This window comes from Lissotriton helveticus, chromosome 5_1 (genome assembly GCF_964261635.1).
Source record: "Lissotriton helveticus chromosome 5_1, aLisHel1.1, whole genome shotgun sequence".
Lineage (NCBI taxonomy): Eukaryota > Metazoa > Chordata > Amphibia > Caudata > Salamandridae > Lissotriton > Lissotriton helveticus.
In genome coordinates, this window is record NC_136065.1 from 1,117,180,244 (window position 1) to 1,117,205,242 (window position 24,999).

The window sequence follows — 24,999 nt, forward strand, 5'->3', positions numbered from 1 at the left end:
TATATATATGTATTTTACTAAAATACCCCTTACCTTTTAACTCGCCTTCCCTCCATCTGGTTACGTCGGACGGACGTCGTTAAGAGGAAGCGGAAGTTACTTTCCGTTTCCTCCCTAACGACGTTGATAGCTTCGGCTTTAGCTTTGGCTCCTCAGGTTAATTTTGTTTTTTTGGGGGGAGACCCCCCCAGCCCCCCTTTTTATGCCAGCGCTTTATTTATTTTTTATGGGGGAGACCCCCCAAACCCCCCTTCGTTTTTCTTTTCATTTACCACACATGCCTTTACTACGTATTTCGTAGTAAAGGTATGCGTGGTAAAGCTTTCAGTTGTAACCACGCATGCGTTGTAGTGCATGCGTGGTAAATGATTTCGTGGAAACGGCTTCGTTGTAGAGGCCGTTTCCCGCCTCCTGCTATGTTTCATTTGCTGCGGTTGTACTACTGGACAGCACTGTAGTTAACTAAACATACTTCTCTGTATCTGAATAGACTCAGGGTGGCTTCTTGGTACTCTTGAATATCAAAATTGTCAGTAAATGATTGAGAGAACTGCATGTCACCTCATCGTGGTTAATATTTTGCTTGCAAATAGCAAGAATATATATCTATCACCAGGACACCAAAATTATGAGATTTCCATATAATTATTTTGCTGCACTTGCCACAAACACATCATTGTCTGTATAATTTGAACATTTAACAACCAAAAACATTGTGTTTCTTGCTCAAACAATCAGAAAAGTTCCTAAAAATGCTACTACACCTATTGCTGCAAGATGGCAGGTGTTTTGTCATGCAGAGGCAGGTCACCATTCAGTTGCTGATTGTTGTATTTAGGCGCTTAAGTGAAATTGAAATTACTATGCGCATACTGTGTTAAGATGTGAAAAAATGAAAAAAGTAATAAAGTAATGCTGCCTCAAAATGTGCCACCTTACACTGCATAGTTTGCCTTTTCTTGTCCCATAATTTAGGCAATCCTAGCACTTCATTTTGTCTTCCGCTACCACATAGAGTGGGGGATGGGATGGGATGGGAGGACATTTTCATACAGAATTAAGAGTCATTATGGTGTCCCCTCCTTGTTTGCAAACCCTAAATCTATATAAATAGGTTATTTCTTTAACAAAACAGAGAAACGTTTATTTTAACAATTTCAGATATTGGATGAATGAAATACAGTAGTGCAAAATATGATTTCTGAAAGATATTTGGAACAATGGTTCGTGTCCTAAAAGGAAGTAATAATACATATTTTAAAAACAACGTCCGGTCACTGCAAACATGGACCCATGAATTTAGTCTTTTCTCTTATAGCATCTTGGCACAATAGAGCTGGAATTTGCACATATGACCCCTGCTTTCATACCATGGGAGCCTATTGTGGTATAATTTCATGTACTGCAAAAAAGATTTCCATTTACGGCTTCAGCAGGAGCGAACCTGGCTGGTCGTTTTTGATATTCCCAAGAATAATGAACAGCGTGAAGTCAGGGACCTGCTTAAAATGAATACAGTAGAAAAATCTAGATCCGGCCGTCTTGTTAAGATGTTTGACTTATCGTATAGGAACTGTACAGGGAGAAAAACTCGGTTAATGTTTTATTCACTTTCAACGTGTGGCTCAATACGAGCTAAAGCTGCCTCTGCCTGACTGTGAGAAACATTTCAAAAACTTTTCCAACAAGGCAGGGGCTTTTCCTTTCAAATTCGCTGGATCCAATGATGATGTGTAGGTATTTTCTTTGAACGTTCACAGAAAAAGACATGCGCGATGGAAGTCTTGTGGTTTAGGAGGCTAAATAAAGATGTTCCTTTTACCGATCCTTTCACAGACACAATTTACAGAAGAAAATACAGATATCTTGTGAAGTTCTATATCCCCAACGTTTTCATGACTGCTTGGAATGCACTGAAAATTGCTAGCATGAAAAAAACTCATCGCCACTTCCAATGATTCTAGCGGTTTAACTTATTTCACATGCCAAGAATATCTCAAAAGCATGCAAATTCTTGGCCTGCACGATTATGGATCTTCTACAAACACAACTGATCTGAAAAAAGTTGGAGGCAGGGAGTATTTCGAAAAAAACAAGATTCTGTACAATGAATGCTTTTCCCAGCGCCTGGGCCTCAGCGTCCCCCTGCACAGGTTTAAAGCTGCAACCCATCTCTTTGAAGTATTGAAACGTTCACATTCTTTAAATGTTTTTTTTGTCTTCCTTGGATCAAACATTTACATAGGTCGGGATCTCTTTTGTGCTTTGCTTCTCAGCCACTATGGAAATATTTCCTGCAAATAAAAAAAAAAGTCATTTGGATTTTCATATCATGACAGAGGCAGCAATGATTGTTTGATGCTCATTAAACACAATGGAGAGTGACATTTCAGAATTGAGGATTGAACAAATGGTGTGCTTTCACCAGAGAACATTTTGTTTACTGTCTTTCCCCTCATTTCTTAGGAGATCTAGGCAAAGGACCACATGGTGTTTGGTTAGGTTAGATGGAAATGGGAAGTCGCAAATACGTTTCATTTGCTAGCTCAAATGTTATTCTGTAATCCATCTTTCACCAAGCATGGGTAAATATTTGCTCCTTATATGGGTATTCTAGAGCCCCCTGCTGGTGACTCCCGAAATAGTACCTTGTATTTATGTGTACTGGAATTTGGTTTGATGGGAAGAGTATTGTTTCTATTAAAAATTAGCAATTAACTAAATAAGGCACCTTTTCACACAGCTCTACTCTATAGGACCGTGCAAAAACGTGTACGGTCTGAGCTTTTTACATAATATAATGAAAGTATGGAACCTTAGAGCCTAATTGATGGCATTTTGTTGTAGGGCAGTGCAGCGAGGCACCTTGTTGCACTGCCCTATGCTAAAGTCAAAGGGCAGGAAGGCACCGTATTTATAGCACCAACGTAGGAACCCTTACATAAGGATGTATGACGTTACAACGCATACTTTTACAACGCCTACCATTACAACGAACTTTTTACAACGCCAAAACTTTTACAACGCATACCATTACAACGCAGGATTTTACAACGCAAGTACCTTTACAACGCATACCATTACAACGTAAATATTGGTAAGTATATAATATTTTTTTTAATATAAATTATTTTAAATTATTAAAATATAATTAAATTGTATTTAATTTTATTTATTTAATTTAATTTAAATATAATTTTAATTTATTTTTACAAATTAACCCTGTACCCCAAAAACCCAAAACTGACCCTGAACCCTAAAAATATTTTTTTTAATTTAAATTAATTAATTTATATTTAATTACATTTAATTAATTTAATTTAAATATAATTTTATTTTATTTTTACAAATTAACCCTGTACCCCAAAAACCCCAAACTGTCCCTGAACCCTAAAAATACCCCTTTACCCAAAAACCCAAAACTGTCCCTGAACCCTAAAAATACCCCTTTACCCAAAAACTGAAAACTGACCCTGAACCCTAAAAATACCCCTTTACCCAAAAACTGAAAACTGACACTGAACCCTAAAAAATACCCCTTTACCCAAAAACTGAAAACTGACCCTGAACCCTAAAAATACCCCTTTACTCAAAAACTGAAAACTGACCCTGAACCCTAAAAATACCCCTTTACCCAAAAACTGAAAACTGACCCTGAACCCTAAAAATACCCCTTTACCCAAAAACTGAAAACTGACCCTGAACCCTAAAAATACCCCTTTACCCAAAAACTGAAAACTGACCCTGAACCCTAAAAATACCCCTTTACCCAAAAACTGAAAACTGACCCTGAACCCTAAAAATACCCCTTTACCCAAAAACTGAAAACTGACCCTGAACCCTAAAAATACCCCTTTACCCAAAAACTGAAAACTGACCCTGAACCCTAAAAATACCCCTTTACCCAAAAACCCAAACATATAATATTTTAAAAATAATTATGTACTTACCAATACTTACGTTGTAATGGTATGCGTTGTAAAGGTACTTGCGTTGTAAAATCCTGCATTGTAATGGTATGCGTTGTAAAAGTTTTTGCGTTGTAAAAAATTCGTTGTAATGGTAGTTCGTTGTAAAAGTTGCATTGTAAAGGTTGTTTCCCCTTACATAAGGGTGCAAGGGTGCCTCCGTGAGAGGCAAGATTGTTTTTGTGCAGGGAGGAGCACCTTCCTGCACAAAAACAATACCAAGAGGTGTTTTTCTCTTTCCATGTATTGTATTGTAATTGCAATGAATATAGAGCTTCTGCCCCAGCTCAGGCGTTGAAGCGCTTTTTCGCCGAGTAGCTTGCTAATCCGGAGGTCATTTAGGATTAGTGGTGAATTAGTACAGTGAAATATGAAAGTAATTTGACTGGTGGATATGTTAGTCAGTTATTTGGATTGTGAGGCATAGAAGAGGTATAAAGGTTTGCATTTATATAGCGCTTGTTACCCCTTAAGGGGTGTAGAAACTCTTTTTTGGCAAGTAGTATGCTCCTCGAAACCCATAAAGCATTAGTGGTGAATTAATATAGTAAAATATGAAAGTAATTTTAGCGGTGGATATGTTAATAAGTTAATAAGGTTGCTGTAATTATGTTCACCAGAGCAGTGTGACAATTTTATTTTATAGTACAAATTGCAAAAACCTACAACAATGTATAATACATATGAGACACACATTGTTATATAGGCTCCAGTGACATTCCCTCAGCACTGGCTGGAAGGCATTCAAACTGGATTGGCACAATACACATACAATAAAATGTCGCAGTCAATGTCAGTGTTTCACATGGAATATGAATGATCAATTGAAAGACAACGCTTTTTTTAAATCACTTTTTGCTTGAGTGGTGGGTGGGATGCACAGCCCATGCTAAGTCTCATCCAATTAAGGGTGCTTGCAGGTAAAAAGATATCAACTAATGGGGTGAATATTTGGATGCAATATTTTTATATTCATCATGGATGGCAGTGGACTGGTCAGACCTTAGATTAATAGAGAGAGTTTTAATTCCAAAGGATGGAGCTCTGGGTTTATGAAGTTGTCTCAGAAAACTATTTCATTTCAGTTAGATGGATGCAAATTGGTTCAAGAAGACTGACTAAAGTGGCTGGTCAGCTTGCAGTAGAGGCAGGTCTTGGTGCTGTATTTGAGGACCCTGAAATGAAGTTGTTTATCTTCAATGAGCAAGTTCAATGGGCGGGCAGGGGTACAGAAGGAAAAAGGGAGGTCGCGCGGCGCAGGTGAGCGTGACCTGTCTCCAGGTCACTCTCCACGCCGCTCGACCCTCTGGGACCCGAGGGCTGACGAGGGTTTGCTGCTGGTGTGCCCCGGGGGTCTTTGCATTCCGTTGGGTGAATTGTTGTTGCTCCTGCACAGGCTATATTTTTTACTGTCTTCCTATTTTTTTGGGTTTCTTGGCGCTCCCTGTGCGGCCCTGCCCCTCTGTGCCTCCCCGCTTCCCGCCGCTGCTCCCCCGTGGCCCCGCCTCCTTTTTCCTTCTGTACCCCTGCCCGCCCATTGGCCGTCCCGCTCCCGCCTCCCAGCTGCCCCTCCCTCCAACTTCGCCTCCTATGGAGGCCGCGCATCGGACACGCCGAAGGTGCGCAAAAGGCAAGCCCGTCTGCGCCCGTCCGCGCCTGGACTGCGCCCAGTGCCGGAACCCCTGGCCCCAGCCGAGGCCTGGGCACCTGACTGAGATACGACACCACCACCCTCGTCGCACTCAACACCGGACGACCTGCCGCCTGCCACCAAGCCACCCTGAGGCAGACCCACGGACCCTTCAACTGCCAAGCCTGTAAATTCACCTGCCTCCGAACTTGCACCCCACCCACCGAACACAGCAACGATAACAAGAACCACCTCAAATGCATCCTCCTCAACACCCGCTCCGTCCAGAAACACGCCGTCGAACTCTGGGAACTCCTTGATACAACAGCACCAGACGTCGCCTTCCTCACGGAAACCTGGATGAACGCCTCCTCGGCCCCGACATCGCCATAGCCATCCAGGACGGCTACAAAATCACCCAGAAGGACCGTGTCAACAAAACTGGAGGAGGTATCGCCATCGTCTTCAGGAACACCATCAGCGTCACGACCAACGCCGAAGACACACTCACCCCCGCCGAACACCTACACTTCCAGATCCACACCGACCCCCAGACCTCCCTCAGAGGAACGCTCATCTACAGACCCCCGGGCCCACGGACACAATTCAGCGAAACCATCGCCGACTTCATCAGCCCGCATGCCCTAGCCTCACCAGAGTACATCCTCCTAGGGGACCCGAACTTCCACCTGGCGAAAAACAGCGACAACAACACCTCCACCCTGCTCGACAACCTCGCCAACCTCGGACTCAAGCAACTCGTGGACATGCCCAACCACCTCGCTGGCCACGCGCTCGACCCCAACTTCTCTGCCAGCAACCACGTCTCCTTCAGCCACTCCACCGGACTACACTGGACCGACCACAGCTGCATCCACTTCACCTTCAAGAAAACCACATCCCACCACCACACACTACAGATTCCCCGCAGATACTGGAGCAAAGTCACCACGGACCAGCGGACCACATTGCTGAGCCAGAACCCTCCTGTCAACACCCCTGACACCAACAACGCAGCACACAATCTCGCACAGTGGATCACCAACTGCGCCGACGACCTCGCTCCACTAAAGAAACCCCCAGCCAAGACTAGCAACAGAAAAACCTCATGGTTCACAGATGCCCTCAAAATCGCAAAGAAATCATGCCGAACCCTCGAAAAAGCTTGGCGCCACAAACGGACATCAGAAAACATGACAGCCCTCAAGAGCGCCACCCGCGAATACCACCAGATGATCCGCACCACCAAAAGGACATCGTTCAAAGAGCGGCTGGACAACAACACCCACAACAGCAAGGAACTCTTCAGCATCGTCAAAGAGCTCTCCAACCCCAACGCCAGCAACAACGACTTCACACCGTCGCAAGACCTCTGCAACTCCCTCGCCACTTTCTTCCACCGCAAGATTGCAGATATACACGACAGCTTCAGGACCCAGACTCCGCCTACAGCCACCAAACCAACGACCCCCACCACCAGCCTCAGCGCATGGACCGCCATCAGCACTGAAGACACCAACCACGTCATGAACACCATCCACTCTGGCTCCCCTTCCGACCCATGCCCTCATCATATCTTCAACAAAGCCGACACCATCATCGCACCCCACCTCCGGAACGTCATCAACAGCTCCTTCACGTCAGTCACATTCCCAGCGGACCCAAAAGACCTCAAGAACTTCCGCCCCATCTCTCTTCTCCTCTTCCCGGCTAAAGTCATCAAGAAGACCTTCAATAAACAGCCGACTGCATTCCTCGAAGCAAACAACTTGGTCAACCCATCCCAGTCCGGATTTTGAGCCAATCACAGCACCGAGACCGCCCTCATCGCAGCCACCGATGACATCAGGACCCTGATGGACAACGGAGAGACAGCCGCTCTCATCCTCCTGGACCTCTCGGCAGCCTTTGATACCATCTGCCACCGCACCCTAATAACCCGCCTCTACAACACTGGGATCCAAGGAAAGGCCCTGGACTGGATCACATCGTTCCTCTCCGACAGAACTCAGAGAGTCCGCCTCCCTCCCTTCCGCTCCAAGGCCACCAAGATCATCTGCGTCGTACCCCAAGGCTCCTCACTCAGCCCAACCCTCTTCAATATCTACATGAGCCCCCTCGCCACCATCGCACGCAAACACAACATCAACATCATCTCCTACGCCGACGACACCCAACTGATACTCTCCCTCACCAAAGACCCATTCACCGCCAAAACCAACTTCCAGGACGGAATGAAAGATGTCGCAGAATGGATGAAGCACAGCCGTCTGAAACTCAACACGGACAAGACGGAGGTCCTCATCCTCGGACAATCCCCATCTGCCTGGGATGACTCCTGGTGGCCCACGACGCTGGGCACTGCACCAACACCCACGGACCACGCACGCAACCTGGGATTCATCCTGGACTCCTCCCTCACGATGACCAAGCAAGTCAACGCAGTCTTGCCCTCTTGTTTCAACACCCTGCGCATGCTCCGAAAGATCTTCCGGTGGATCCCGACCGGAACCGGAAAGACGGTCACCCAGGCCCTCGTCACAAGCCGACTGGACTATGGGAACGCCCTATACGCAGGAACCACAGCCAAACTGCAGAAACGCCTTCAGCGCATACAGAACGCCTCCGCACAACTCATCCTCAACATCCCTCGCCACAGCCACATATCCGCCCACCTGAGAAACCTGCACTGGCTCCCCATCAGCAAGAGGATCACGTTCAGGCTGCTCACCCACGCACACAAAGCGCTCCACAACATGGGCTCCAAATACCTCAACAACCGCCTCTCGTTCTACACCCCCACCCGCCAGCTCCGGTCCACCTGCCTTGCCCTCGCCACCGTCCCACGGATTCGCAGAACCACCACCGGAGGAAGATCGTTCTCCTACCTGGCAGCCAAGACATGGAACTCCCTCCCCGCACATCTCCGACTGACCCAGGACCATCTCACCTTCAGGAAACACCTCAAGACCTGGCTATTCGAGCAATAGCGGCACCCCTACAGCGCCTTGAGACCCTCACGGGTGAGTAGCGCGCTCTACAAATGTATTGATTGATTGATTGAAGAATGCAGCACACATGGAAAGAGGAAACAATGAGCAGAAATAAACATATTTCTCCTTTTTATGCTGCCCCTCCGGAGGAATAAGGATTTGGTGCTTCTCCAAAGTTTACATCACTTTGTAAATGTGGAGAAGTATCAAATTCCATGGGTGTTGAGTGGGAAAACCCATTACATTGAATATGGACCATCTCCTTAGCTCTGAGGAGGTGACACAGTGATTTATGCTCCATTGCCTTACTCATGATTTATGAGGCCACTCAAAGCCACATCTTTAGGAGAGCCCTGCATGCACCACTTTATGTGTGGCAAAAGTGAAGCAGGGCTCTCATAAATAATCCCCTTACATCAGTGGCATAACAATAGCCCCCACAGTCCCGGTGGTGTAGGGGGCCGAAAGCATTAGGGGGCCCTTTCTGGCATTTTCTACTAGTGGAGGGCCCCTGGCCTGAGAGCACCTGACTGGATCCAGAGAGTGGGGGGGGCTACCACCATGCACTTTGCGGGGGGGTCCCTCAAGTTTCTTTACGCCACTGCTTTACATTTTAAGACACTGTTGGTTAACAATGAATTTATGGGCTGGATTATCTATGTAATTAGCCATTCTTTCCACTTTTAAGAGCTTATGTTTTAGTTAAGCTCACTGGTTTACCTAATTTACATATTTAATACAGCTGTGCGGCTCTGGATGCCACAGTCCTTTCAAAATTGAGAGGTCAGCTAGATGAAGAATCTCATTCCATGAAAAGACGCACTTTTAGTGTGCATTTGAATATAGTCCGGTTTGCTTGAACACTAAAAAAGGGGGTGAGGGGCACTTAGACCCAAGCTTTTCCTGCTAAATTGCCCGATTTTTGTGTTGACAATGTTGAACGCTCACATTGTCTAGGGATGACGTCAAGTATTCTTGAGACAAGTCTTCTATGGATTTTGTCAACAAAGCACAGACGAGTGAATTAAAGTATATGTGGGGCCAATGAAGGCTACATAATGCCATGAACAGACGGCCTTTTCCTGGAGAAGCCACAGATTAGCCTGACTTGATAGTTTATTTTGGTCTAGAAATGACATTTTTATTACCTTTGCTTTAAAAGTTGAATATGTCTATCTGGCAATTTCTTTCATTAGGGACAATATGAGTATACAGGAACAGTGGCATATAGGCACAACTGATTTCTCCTTTCTATTTATTTCAGAATGCAGATGTGTACCACCTCCTTCAATTAATCCGATAACATGGCACAACATGTACATACTTCAAAGATCAATTTGTTGGCTTCATTAGCCATATTAGCCTGGCCCTGCATGCATCACAATGTTATGCAATCTGAAGAAATGAACATAATGTATTTATAACCACAACTAAGATGTGCTCTACTGGAAAGTTGCAGTCAATAGTAAGCTATTTACCACTATGAACCGAACTAAAACTGCGTTTCCACGAAGAAACTATCTTTCTGGGCCATATTTATGCCATGTGAAAAGCAACATGCTTAAACCCTATACAACATTTGGCAAAGGAATGCATCTCAAATCCAAGAAATAACAAATATTTGGCAAATAATGCATCCCATATACATTATTTCTCTAAGTAAATACCTTGCTTCCTGCACATATTTTAGCAAGTATGGTTTTGAAGCAAAAGGCAATAATTATGGGAGATAATCACTAATATCCTGTTACATTATTGCATGAATCATGAGACTCAGCGTGAAACCCCCTCGGATGTTTACGTATAGATACCTGCATGTGTTCATTGGCTTTTTCTTGTTTAATATTTTCCTAGGCTTTAAAGCTTGTGTCGTAAGAACATAATTAAGGTTAGAGATAAATCATAACAGAAAAACAAGTTATGCGCCAGGGAGCCACCTCTAAGCTCACCCTGGAGAATTGGTTATAAAGTAAAGGTGCAAGTTGTCTACTTAAGGCTAAAATGTTTCTCTACCGATAGAACTATCCAGTAGGATGGCAAGTGTTAGGTTGACGAAATGTGAAACGGTCTTGTCCATATCATATTAAGTGCTGTGGGGGTGCAATGGATGTGTGAAACTGTTTTCTGCATCCCGGTGGCACTTTAGTATTACAGAAAGGGCTGCAGACCCTTGTGCCCCCCTTCTGTAATAAGACTGGGGCCGCTCATATATAGCGCCAGTTCTATCTCAATGTGCTTCATCTCATTTGGATGAGGATATGGTCCCATGTAAATGAGGGAACCTTATATGACTCTGTGTTCACTCCGTATTATGGATCTGGGTGCACATACAAGAAGGACATCAGGAGGCGTAGCGACTGTGCACCAGCAAGACGTGGTGCACAGTCAGCGTATCCTTTGATAGGACCCCTTTGGGGGGAAGATAGGTGGTTCCATAACTTCCCCAGACCTTTCCCTGTCGGTGGGTGTATTCACCTACTGAACATATCTGCAGGGTAATCTCTGTCACTCACCCCATTTGAATTGCAGGATGGTGCCACATGCAATGTGAAAGGCAAGTCAGCTGCTTCAGTCAGAAACTCTGTCTTTCACTAATGTGTTGGCTCGCAGACTACTTCCATAGCAAGATCACCAACATCTACAACAATTTCAACATCCAATCCACCACCCTCATCCCCGACAACCTGCACCAACCAGTGAACACCAGTCAAACCATCACCACCTGGTCACCGCTCATCATCCTCCCCACCTCTGCCTTCCCGTCTTCCATCCACTCTGGGGTGCTCACCGACCTCGGCCACCTCTATAACCTTGCAACAAACCCTATCAGCACGTAACTCACCTGCATCCTCAACACCTCATTTTCCACAGCAACCTTCCCAGACAGTTGGAAACACGCAGACATCAGACCCCTCCTAAAGAAAGCCTCCGCTAACCCTAACTATCTCAAAAATTATCAGCCGATCTCCCTGCCCCCATCTTGGCCAAAAGTTTAGAGAAAGTCATCAACCAGCAGCTCACCAAATTCCTGGAACAAAACCACCTACTGGATGCCTCTCAATCGGGAGTCCGTGCCTACCACAGCACTAAGACAGCACTGATCACTGCCACTAATGATATCAGAACACTCCTCGACCATGGAGAAACCATGGCCCTGATCCACCTCGACCTCTCCACAGCATTCAACACAGTTTCCCACAACACCATCATCAACAGACTCCACAACATGTGCATACAGCAAACCGCCCTATAGTAGATCGCCTCCTTCCTCACAGGATGCACACAGAGTGTCCGACAGCCTCCCTTCACCTCCACACTCAAAGCCATCATATGTGGTGTACCACAAGGATCATTCCTCAGCCTAATGCTGTTCAAAATCTACAGGACCACCCTTGCTGGCAGCATCAGATCCCACACACTCAACATAATCGCCTAAGCAGATGGAACTCAACTGATCCTCTTGCTCACAAGGTCTGCTTGAACGCAAAAATAAACTTCTGCAATGCCATGACCAACGTAGCCGAATAGATGAGAGACAACTGCCTCAAACTCAACTCCGACAAACTGAAGTGCCGATCTTCCTGAAAAGACACCTCCACATGGGACCACAGCTGGTGGCCGGCAGAACTTGGACCAACACCCACACCACCTGACCATGCGCACAATCTCGGCATCATGCTTGACAGCCAACTGACCATGAATCCACAAGTTAACACAGTTTCCTTCTCCTGCTTTCGCACACTTAGCATGCTCCACAGAATCTTCAGATGGATTGCAACAAACACCAGAAAGACCATCACCCAGGTTCTCGTCACCGGCCACCTTGACTATGACAACACCCTCTATGACGGCATCTCCACCCAGCTCTTCAGAAGACTCCAGACCATATAGAACGCTGCAGCCAGACTCATCTTGGAGCTTCCCAAACAAACACACATTGCCCCCCACCTTGGGGACCTTCACTGGCTCCCCATGCAGAAAAGATGCCATTTCAAGATCCTCACAAACACCTACAAAGCTCTCCATGGCCTAGGACCTGCCTACATCAAACATCAAATGAACTTCCACCAACCCGCTAAACACCTGCACTCCTCTTAACTTGCCGTTGCACACACTGCAAAGACGTGGAATAAGCTTACCCTCCAGCTCCATGCAGCCCCTTCACAAGCAGACTACAGAAAGAGACTCCAAACCTGGCTCTCCGATGGAGACACAGCAGCCAGATACCCCTAGGGGTGACAGTGTTTCCAAATGCTGACTGATTGACTGATTGGGCCCAGGGCAGGTTCAAGTTCACAGCTCCTTTGGGGGCAGCATATAGATTGTAATAGGGTGCACTGTGCCTCCTTGCACCTTGGGGGCCTGTTTAAAGGTGTGGTGTGGCACAAAAAGGGACTGTGACACCATTACATAAAACAAGATCTGGTTGTCAACAGAGATGTATGCATGGTGAGTGGTGGAGGAGAAGGAGCTCGAGGTGGGGCACATTTACAGGAGGAACATTGGAGTGTGATATAAATAATTTTGGGGGAAATTTGTGTCAACTTGTGCAAAAATTACCCTAACATCATCGCTCAACATATTATAAAAACATAAACTTCTTCAAAGCAGGGACCCACATAAACTATTTGCCAGATATTTTTTTGGTACAGAAACAATTTCTAAAATGAATTGTAATAATGCACACTAGAAGCAATCAATGAACTTGTTAAGTGCAGTTTTGAGCACCTGCAGCACTATATGTGCATTCAATGAAGGCCCACAAAGAAATGTCTACGCCCATGGTTTGTGGGGTGCTTGGGTTATTTCCAAGATGTGGCCATTCCTAGCATTTTGTAATAGCCTGATCCCACGAGGAGCAGGAGCAGTATTTATTCTTACAAGGCGGATCTCTGTCTACAGTTTCATGGTGGATGAGAAAAAAACATAGAATGTGGCCATGAGTGATAAACAGTGGTTGAGATGAATTCAAAGATTGCATCTATCATCATGCTGTTTGGTGGGGTATCAGCAGACTACCTCAAGCTCTTCTGTAGCAATGCTACTGTCACCACAGAAGACTATCCAGGTAAGAGTGTTCCATTAAGTCATGGAAGTGCAGAGAAGCAGAGAAGCACCTGTCCTTATGGTGAATCTCTTGATATATGTTTGCAAACAGTTATTCTAGTACGAAACTAACAGATGTCATTTGAGATGTTGTCAGTGATGTAATTTCATGAGTGATGCAATATGTTAGGCTATAAGCATGGCACTGCAGGGGCGAAAGCTATAGCTAGCTCTGAAAACTATAACTGTAAGATGTCATTTTTTTGGGTTTTTAAATATAGACAAAACCTACTGGTGATTGCCAGTAGGTAGTTAAAGTTGGGACGATGTTTACATAGGAAAAGCATTTTTTGACTTGCCTATAACTTTGGCACCTTTTGATGGATCTTCACAAAAGTTTCTCAAAAAAGTGTAAAGTTGGGGTTTGTTTTGCTTGGAAAGCTTTGGGGTGAAAAAAAAAATTCCCATAGGGGTTTTGAAAATGACTACAGCCCAAACAACTGGACAGAACTACACTGAATTTGGCAGAAACTTAGCTTTCGCTTCACAGTTTATGCTTTCAGTTATTTGGTGTAAATCTTGTCAGTAGTTGTTGAGAAACTAAAGGAAATCTAAACTTGTATATCTGCAACGTCGACTAATTCATGAATATTTCATGAACCTTTGCGAATACTCATGCAAACAGAAATGATGTGACTCACTGGCCGCAACCTGAGCTGAAAATTGTGGCCTCCATTTTAGTTTATCAGTACAGTCCTCGGGCTACACAGAAATGGCAAAAACTTGGATAAGAGGGTTAGGTTGGATGAACCCTGACCTCATGGGTGGGATATAGAGGTGTTTCTGGGATATAGTATGGACAGAAAATGCTGAATAAAATGGTTTTCTGTGCCACATGCGATATTCGTGAATTTGCCGCAAACTCAGATACTGAGGTACCCTCTCACAGACTCTCTCAGCCACTCATGTACTAATAGACCCACTCAGACACTCATGCACCCATTTAGAGACCCACTCAGACATTCATGCACCCACTCACAGACACATTCAGACACTCATGCACCCAGTCACTTACCCAGTCAGATACTCATGAACCTACTCAGACTGTCTGAGAGCCCAATGAGACAGTTATGCACCCACTGACAGACCTACTCTAACACTCGTAAACCCACTGAGACACACTCATACATGCACTTATACAGCAATTTAAATGCTGATGCACCTCAGTGTGATGCACAGAATCACTTATATAGTTGTGAATTTTGAATGTGCTGGTGTCTATTGGGTACTGAGAGAAAGGGGTCCCAGTAAACACACACAAAATTATTTGTAAACCACAACTGGTAATTCAAATATATAAACCAAAGAGTCAATCTGCTGACATTGTTTTAATTACAATGAAGCTAAGCCAAAAAATTGGGTAACAATTGATAATACAAAGATAAAAACTTATTGATTACCGTGCCCTGGGAAGGGGAAGGGGGAGTGCAGTGAGTATAGGGAGGGGTAAGTGACATAGACAAAAGGGCCAGAAGGCCACACAATAGTAGATAAACAAATACTCCAACTTAGATATAAATGACCATAGGTTCAATTATAACCTAAAAAACAACAGGCTTCATGGGTGTACTGAATAACACAAATATTGGAATGAAGCTGGAAACACAAGAAAATGGTCGACGTTTCGACCCCTTTATGAAAGCAGGCTTGAATTGATCCCTTGCAGTGGGGTCTTCATCAGGACAGAAGACAGGGACACAGACCTATTTGGTACATGAATTAACAGATTAGGGTCGACACCCAATTGAGTAGTTAGATAAAACAACTAAGCACATCTGGATAAAAGAAAACAAGACATACCGAGGATGCTCATTTTCAAAGGCGGAGAAAGAACCACCCCTCTTACAGGGCGTACGGTCTGGACAGCTGGACCAATCTCTGGTCTTAGAATGATTGCAGTACATGGATAGGTCAATAGCTTTGAGGAAGAGCGTCATTCTGGATAGTGAAGGAAAGGAAAAACTAGAATAAGCCAATGCCTAACAGATAATATGGCGAAAGGCAGGTCTGAATTCGAGTCAGTGAACTTACAATCTGCGTCATGGTGCAATTCCAGGTAAGATCACAGACGGTATAGAGACAGCCGCCTAATTGTACAGTGATGTGGTCATTGATGTCAAATGAGATGTCATCAGTGGAGTCATCAGTGATGTCATTTGAGATGTCATCAGTGATGTCATCAGTGATGTCACTGACCATGTCATGAATGATGTAATATGTGACATCATCAGCAGTGGATTGCGGGTGCGCGATATATAGTTAGTGCAACTAACTATATATGGAATTTCAATGGTTTTGTGTGAGTAAAATAAGGTTTTTTAAATGCTAATTCCTAACTATATATGGTGTATAACCTATGGTTTTTTCAGTGAATTTTCAAGGGTTTGTAAATGCTAATTCCTAACTATATATGGTTTATAACCTATGGTTTTTTCAGTGAATTTCAATGTTTTTTTAATAGCAAATATCTATAGCTGTAAAATGTATTCTTATTTAAATCCAAAAATATATTTTATATGTTTATTAATAATTTATTTTAAATATTTTTTTTGTTTCGCTCCCGGTCCGCGGACCGGGAAGCTTCCCGTTAGCTCAATTTGATGCCGCGACCCGGTCCGCGAACCGGTAAAAAATCAACATAGTGACGGTATCGCGTTGCCGCGTAATGCGTCTTATGACGTACTGCGTTAGCGCACCCGGAAGTGCCCCGGGGCGCGGACCGAGGCGCGAAACGCAGCTCCCCGGAAGCGATCCGCGGCGCTTCGCGAAAACGCGACGTATCGCGTTGCCGCGTAATGCGTCTTGTGACGTACCGCGTTAGCGCACCCGGAAGTGTCCCGGGGCGCGGACCGGGGCGCGGACCGGGGCGCGAAGCTTAGCGACCCGGAAGCTAACCGGGGCGCGTTCCGCAGCGCGTAACATGAGCGTGAGAGGTCATGTGACTTGTTAATAAAACTTTTCATTGGTTCATTTCACTTTTGGTTTCATAATGATGTAAGGCTAGGTCAGGTGACCTAAAAATAACACTTTTCATTGGTTGAGAAGTATTGTTTTTCCCAAATGATGAAAACCCCTCCTTCTTTCCTCACTCTGACTTTCATCATTGTGAGAGGAAGACCTATTTTGCTTGTTGGAAAATGGCTTCATTGGTAGCTTCAGCTGGTGGACCCCCACCACCACCTCCACCTCCTCATGGGAAGAGAGGACCACCTCCCCAGGTCATTACCAACACTGAGGAGGAAGATGAAGAAATGGATGAGGAGGGAGAAGAACCACAGTTCTTAGAAGAGGTGCCCCGGGTTTCCAGAAAGAAAGCCAGTTTCATCTGGCAGTTTTATTCGATCCCTCGTGGCCAAAAAAAAGTCAATGCGAGGTATGTCACCTGCCGCATATGCAAAGAACAATTGTCCAGAGGGACGGACAAAAAATATAGCTATGGAAATCACACAATGCACAGGCACATGACAAGGAAGCATCCACTAAATTACAGCCGGGCGGAAATAAGGGATATGCTTGACAATCCAAGACCAACTCCTGTGGCCAGACCAACAATACCGATTTCTCTAACACCAGAAGAGGCACGGGAAACTGTGCCAAATATTCAAGAAAATTTTGGGCACATGATTCACTTATGTATGCACTGTCGTGCATTATTAGCTTGTGGCAACATGAGCATCAATGCACTCAACCTGGCGTATGAACACCATGATTGCCCTAACCGCCCCCAGTAATTTTTTTTTGCTCCTGTTGAGCCCTTTTCAACGCCTGTTTTTTGTTGTTTCCCCCCCCCCCAAAAAAACCAAAAAAAATATAAAATCGTTCAAAAAATACAAAAAAAACAAAAAATGTTCAAAAAATAAAAAAAAAATATAAAACAACAAAAATATAAAAAAAAAAGTTCTTTTCAGAACTACCTTCCCTTTCAAAAAAAATTGCTAGAATGTTTAGCACTCTGGCAAGCTCTATTTCTTTTGGTTCGCTCCCGGGTTAGCTTCCCGGTACGCGGACCGGGAGCTAACCAAAAAAAATTTAAAAAAAAAAAAGTGTAAGTATAAGGAAAGTAAACAGAGAGTGATGTTAAAAGAAAGACAGCTATAGGGAGTAAAGAAGAGATACTGTTTAATAGATCTATTTACCGAAGAAAAGACAGAAGAGGGTATAATTGTGAAAAACAAAATAGATAACGAAGTGAAAGAAAAAAAAAGAGAGTATAACATTAACAAAGAAGAGTTTCTTGGAGAATGTGAGTGAATGTTCAAAATAAGATTAAAACATGAGGAATAACAGAGAGAAAAAATAGAAAACAGAAAACAAAAAATAACAGAAAAAGATTAATTGAAACAGCAAAGAAATGTAAGTAACATAGAGCCATATCATCAACATAGGCAATAAAAGTTTTGCAGCTTTTATTGGCAGAAATGTGTCGCTAAAGCTGCTTTTGTGGCAGAAAACTGCCGCTAAAACCACTTTTGCACCAGTTTTCTGCCAATAAAAAGAGCAATAATTTTATTGGCTGTGTTCATAATATTCCCCTTAGTGTGCTTCAACTACACAGAGAAAGCATTATGAACAAGTAGTGATAGAGTGATCAGTCAAAGACACTAAGAGTAATAGAGACGGAGTGAGTGAACAAGAGTGAGGAACTATGAGAAGAGAGGGACTGAGGAAAAGAGTGGAAGGAGTTGAGTAAGTAGGTAATAGAGAAAGGAATGAGGAAAGTAGCAAAGGCAGGAAACTGAGGGTTAAAGAAATGAAGCTGTGGAACTAATAGTAGGTGAATGTGATAGAAATGTAACGAAAAGAATACAAAACATTTACCTTATAATTGTCGTTAAATTACTCACTTGTTGTTTCTATACTTTCAATCTGTGAAAGAGAGAACAAACATTTGAAAAATATTAAAACATGTATTTAAAAATTAGAAAAGACAAGGGAAAAGATTGAAGGACAAACAGTTTTTCAACAACTTTGACACTTACAGAAGCTTCTGCTTCTCCAGGCCCCCTACACAGTCCTAAAGATATACATTTTAAACTAACAGTATCTTGATGCAGATGAAGTGAGGCCTATCTTAAAACATGGTGCATCTTTTGCATTGCTGTTGTTTCAGAAAAGTGTCGCAAGACACTAAAATTTTAAATAATTGCTTCAGGATGCCAATAAGATGTCTACTATCCAGAGGTTTGTTTGAGGTGAGGCCTACTCAGGGTTGCAGATGAGATTTACACTTGTTGAAGAGTACAGAGGAGATAATACATGTGAAGGTCTACCAATGAAGTGAGTCATGTCCACTGCACTCTTCAACAAAGTCCAAACCTCCTATGTTTCCCTGGACAGACCTAAACTTGATCTGCACAATGTGATTCGTAATGATAGGAAACACAGGTGATGTAAATGAAATACATGCAATTTATTTTGCTCATTTCACAATCACATCACTTGTGTTTCCTTTGCTTAGGTATCTCATTGTGCAGATGTAGTCCAGCATATGAAAGAATACGCAGAAGTGCAGCACTGCATGCAACAACTTTGACACTTACAGAAGCCTCACCTTCTCCATGCCTCCTACACAGTTCTACATATACATCATAAATGCAAACAGTACAGAATTAATTATACATGTTAAATGGTTTATTTTTGCTGTTCTCAGAATGTATCAAAATTCACTAAAAACAGTGACTTGAAGGTATTCATCATATAACAGCGGGGAAAAAAAACACAATCAAAATGATTGTGTTTAAAAAACCCATACAACATAAGAAATCAAAATTCAGAACTCCTTAAAGTTAACTTACTTTCCATGACGTCCAAGGATGTCCTATGAACAGCTTACACTCTTTTGTGCTGTTATTACTTTCAGCCCGCCACTTTCTGAAAGAAAATCTCCATCGTTTTTAAAAACACGTTACATGCAATAAATGACTTCTTGCTCTCTACCACAAGTTTCCACAAGGCCAAATCTGGTCAGAGCCATTTATAACTCTTGGATTTCTTGTAAGCCAATCCCGTCATTTGGCATTTCCGCAACTTTCAGAATTAAAATGTTGAAGATCATTTTCACAATCCTGGAATAGTAATATCTTCCCCTTCTTGCTCAGTCATGTTCTACATTTCCTATGACACTGTTACTGCTTACTATGAAGCAGACTTACACTACCTCTATGACTACTACAATTATTTAATTCTCTACATCACTTTTAATCACAAAGCAATGTAAAACAGTAGACAGCATTGCAGACCTACATTCCCTCTACTCCATGTTTTGATTGGCTGCTTCAATTAGCTTATAAAAAGAAACAGTTTTTCTGAACTCATTCAAAGTGCACGTATTTCTCCATGACGTCCAGTCCTATGGTTAGAAGTTATGTCTCTGAACTACACTTATCCTCAAGGCCAAATTGTGTAGGAGCCATTAGAACTTCTTGAAATTCCACAGAGCACATCCCGAGATTATTTCCCTAAAATTTTGGTTTTAAAAACACCAGGTAAGAGTTTTTAAGGTCATACGGCAATTTTTTTTTGAAAATTAAAACAGAATCATTGCAGAATGACCAGCCATTTCTAGACTTTAAATAAGCTGTGTAATGTCCTGATGTTATTGAAGGGCCGTCATGATATATAATTGCTGCAGTTACAAAAGTCCTTCCTGATATTGACAACTGCGAAGCTACAACATTTTTTATTAAAGTTGTCAATTTTGTTCCATCAGGCCTACATCGTTGGAACATTAAAATGACATACTGGCCATATGTTCGTATAAATAATGTGGACATCATTTCAGATTTACATTGGCTACACTCCATGTTGTGATCAGCTGCTTTTACTAGCTTATTAAAGGAGACTGATTTACTGTCTGGCAAAGTTAAATATATAAATCTTTCTGAGTCTACACTAGTAGTACTTGATACCATACAGTTCTCGCAGTCATGCTGCCATTGATAAGAAAGCCCAAACAGCTGATCTACATCTACACCTTCAGCATGTAATATATCAAGCATATACATTAAAAACTCCTGACAATCTTGCTGAATATTTTGAGAGAATTGTGTTTGGCCTGAACATCTGTCTAACAGATTTCGAATTTCAGACACACTTTCTATGTTTCTTCTATCAGTGCTACATTTCTCTAACACAGAATTTAACAAACTGCAAAATCTTTGATCAGAATTGACCACAATCTCTTCTTTTACATTTTCTAGAGAAAACAAAACATTAACCACTACATTAGCATAGCAGTTGACACCAGAACTGTTTTCAAATTGAAAACCAACAACATCTTCAACAGAATCCTTTTTGTTTCTGCTTGTAATTTTAGGTTCATCGACTTTTCGTCTTTTTGCTAAAACCTCCCCAGTATTGGTCACATTTCTTCGTTTCCGGCCTACCACACGTTTCTCAAACAAAGGATACTGAGGCAAATGTGGCGCATACTCTCTTCTTAACCTATTGTATTCCTTAACACAATCTAGATCAGCACAAATGTTTGTGACATCACACTCAATCAAGTACAATCCCGATAAAGTTCTAACTCGTGACAATGCCACATATGCCATACCCTCCTTGAACACAGAACTGCCAATATTCACCAATGCACTGTCTACACTTAAACCTTGCGATTTATGGATTGTCACCGCATATGCCAAGCAAACAGGAAACTGCTTACGGCGAACATATAAGTCTTTTACAAGCAAAAATCTAGCAGAGCAACGACCAATTAGCTGTACTTCCTCAATGCCATCAAATTTAATTTTTAAAAATTCAATTCCATCTCTATTTCTGTATTTTACAAAATCAACAACATTACCCATTGATCCATTTACCAGACCTCTTTCAACATGTAAATTCCTTCTTAAAATTATACGGCAGTTCAAGCACACATTCAGAGTCTTTTCAAAACCTGCAGTTTTAGATATACTCTTCTCTAATGAATCCAATTTTGTTTTCAGATTCTCAGACAAAATAATTGTTGATCCCATATGCTCTACTCTGTCAATAGCTTCCAGTTTCACAATCTCTTGCTTTTCTAAATGCAACATTTTGTTGTTGAATTTGGCACATTCTGCAAGAGTTGGCATCAAACATATTCCAGATTTCTTATCAGTAATTTTCTGAAAAATATTCTCAGGCACAACATCTTGTTCTGGATATAAATTTGACAGTAATCGTGCATGTAAAGCTTCTTTCCCATGCTCGGTCACTTTTCCAATTCTAACATCTTGTAGAATAGTCTTGTAAACTTCATCCTTCGCCTGACGCATATTTTCATGCAGTTCAGCATAATTGAAGTTTAACCATATATTGACGTTGCCAATGCTGCCTAGGCACTTCCTGGTATCTTCATGCGTGAGCATTTTGAACACAGGTTGCCCTTTCACTGGTGTCAGCTGCAGAAGATCTCCGAAAACAATGATGTGTTTGCCACCAAATAACACATCATACTCTGTTTTGAGAACTTCTTGCATCCTCAAATGCACAAAGGCAAGCATGACATTGGAAACCATGCTTACTTCGTCAATGATAAGAAGTTTCATTTTCCTCAAGATTCTTGAAACTTCAAAACAAGCATCTCCAGATAGCTTGTGATATTGTAATTTGTTGTCATGCTCCACTGGCAGCATCAGTAAACAATGTAAAGTAATCCCTTTAATGTTATGTGCTGCCAGTCCAGTTGGAGCGGTGACAACACAAGACAGCGATGACTCTGTCCTTTCCTGCAAATAGCATGAAATTGCTTTAATTAGGAAACTTTTTCCAGTTCCCGCTTCTCCACTCACGTACAGTCGGACAGGCTTCAACGACGTACATGAGCACTCTTTCTTGTCATGACTTAATCCATGATCAATTTGCATGGTAACTTCGTCATATATTTTCCTCTGCTCAACGTTGAGTTGTCTTTCCAACTCTTCTAAGTTAACCGCATCCTCCTGAGCATGTGCCATGGCTCTTTCCACTTCATTCATGGCAGTGGCAGCTTCATTTTCGATAACAGGTCCTCCTAGTGGATCCTGACTCAATGAAGCAGAACTCTGACTGTCCTGAGAACTGTCTCTGGCAATCTCGGCTGCAATCGTTGCTTCCTGCTCAATTTCCGCATTCAACATTTCTACATATTTGGGAAAAGCAGGACATTCTATGGTCTCCTTGGCGGCATTGAAAGAGTCTTCGTAACAGAGGAAATCTCCAAGCAGTTCCTCTTCTGCACGCCAAGGCTTGAAAAGTTGCAAAAGTGCTAAATAGAAAAACTCCTTTTTTTCAGGAGATTCGCCACTCAATTTTTTATGGTTTACCAAGTGGCATTTTCTTTGCTTGACCAGACATCCCTCACTTCCTATTACAGCATACACTCCTTTCTCAGTATCTTCTTTGATGTTCCTCTTGAATATGTAATTTTGAAGAACCTCATACAGACAAACATTGTCGAGGTGACTGCTTCTATTTGGATAATATGTATCCAACATGTTGGTCTTCAAAATGTCGGTACTGTTTGGCTCCTTTTCCGCCAAATACTCAATTTCCCGCACAGGTTTCAGAACTCGATTACGCGTTGCAGCAAGACCAAGACTCGCCCAAACGATACTCCTAGACTTGGCATAGAGACTTGCTGAAGACAACCGGTCAGAGCATTCGTAAGCTCCAATTTCTCGATGCGACAACATCTTCAGACTGAAACTGTACAACTTCTTGCTGAGGCTCTTTTTATGGGAAATGTCCTCCCACATATCCTTCAATTCTGTCTTCTCTTTTTTGGTGATGTAAGACGTCACATACCGAGCCACAGCCATACAGTTATCAGCCACAAACTGTATATCCATGTTAGCATTCCACATGGACAAAATCACCGGGTTGTAGTCGTTGATGTACTTGGACTCTTCGTTCCTCTTGAAATTGTATGTGTTTTTAGGTGATTTCTTCATGACATTATGTCGCAGCGAAGACATCAAACTGTTTACTCTTCCTTTAGAAATCACCGGTCGTGGAAAACCGAAACGACATTTGGTGTAGAACTTGTCCTTGTTTCGGAATTTACGACGGCAGTACTTTCCACATCGATGGCTTTGGAAACGCAGAACTTTTTCTCTTAGGCTTTTCTTCTCCTTTGCGTTTGGAACAGCACACGTAGAATACTGTTGGATGAAACTCATCACTGAGTCTTCTGGATCCGTTCCAAATTTAGGTGCATCCTTGATCCACAGCAACATATGTATATGAGGAGCACCTCTTGCTTGGTACTCCTTTCTCCAGAAGAAATCCAACACCTCTCCAAGAGGTGGATTCTTCTTATTCATGATGAAAGACATCATAGCTTCAAATCTATGATTGAAGTACCTACATACATTGACTGGATCCAAAGAGCACAGTTCTCCGGGTGTCTTGAATTCGATGTTATCTACGTTAGCATTTGCCTCTCGTAGAAATTCAAGTAAGTCTTCCCAGCCATACTCGGCACAGCTCAGAGTGAGGAACCATGTGGGAGTACCTAAGTTCCTCAGCATACATTTTAAATCACCATGACGACGGTACCAGTACTCATTAGTACCACGCTGACACGCCATGAGATTAATCAGGTGAGAATCCAAAATACTGTCTTGGACATTGACTTTATCCATAAAGTCACTTGCCGAGATGTTTTGCATGTGTATACCACTTTTCAAGATGTGGTTCACTGCATATGACAGTCCAGACAGATCGCTTTCAAACAGGAGATGAAACAAATAGGGAATGCATTGTCGAAACCTAGCATCTCCTGCATACAATCGCAAAGTCCGGTATTCAGAAGCAGGAATTTGATGAGGTCGCTCATCATATCTTCCTCCCTGACCTGTTGGAAAAAGCTGTGGGAAACACCGAGCTTCCAAACTTTCCTCCCAAACACTAATGGGACTCCCTTTGGCTTGTTTCATTTGAAACAACTCAATAGCATTCCCCATGACTTCCTGGGAATGCAAAGGATGAACACTATAATGTTCATATATTTCTTCACTAGTAGAGGGTTCTACTTTCTCAATTTGACCAGCACACAAATCGCTATCCTCTTCCTCACTTACTTCCTCTTCTGCAACATATACATTCTTATAGTATTTATTATTTTTTTTCAAATACAATGTTGCCTTTTTAACTTTCCTAACATCTACTAAATCTTGCCATATTTTCTTATTCTTTGTCGGAACCCCATTAACTAAGATAACCAGAGGTTCCTCTTCCACTTTTTCTACTCCAATTGTGTTAATGTTTTTCTTCAAATCTAGAGGCAAATAAACAACTCTTCCCTTTAATCCTCTCTGTAAATCTGATGGAGGCAATT

General features: G+C 42.7%; 1 protein-coding gene across 1 annotated transcript in view; it reads right to left on the minus strand.

Moving 5' to 3' along the window:
* Positions 1-414: 414 nt before the first annotated feature.
* The window catches only part of LOC144752596 (VPS10 domain-containing receptor SorCS1-like), a 1,975,184-nt gene continuing 1,950,599 nt past the window's right edge, over positions 415-24,999 (minus strand). Inside the window, exon 29 of the mRNA XM_078640477.1 lies at positions 415-2,294. Within this exon, the coding sequence (XP_078496603.1) occupies positions 2,280-2,294 (15 nt within the window). The 3' untranslated portion in view covers positions 415-2,279. The remainder of the gene's footprint in view (positions 2,295-24,999) is intronic.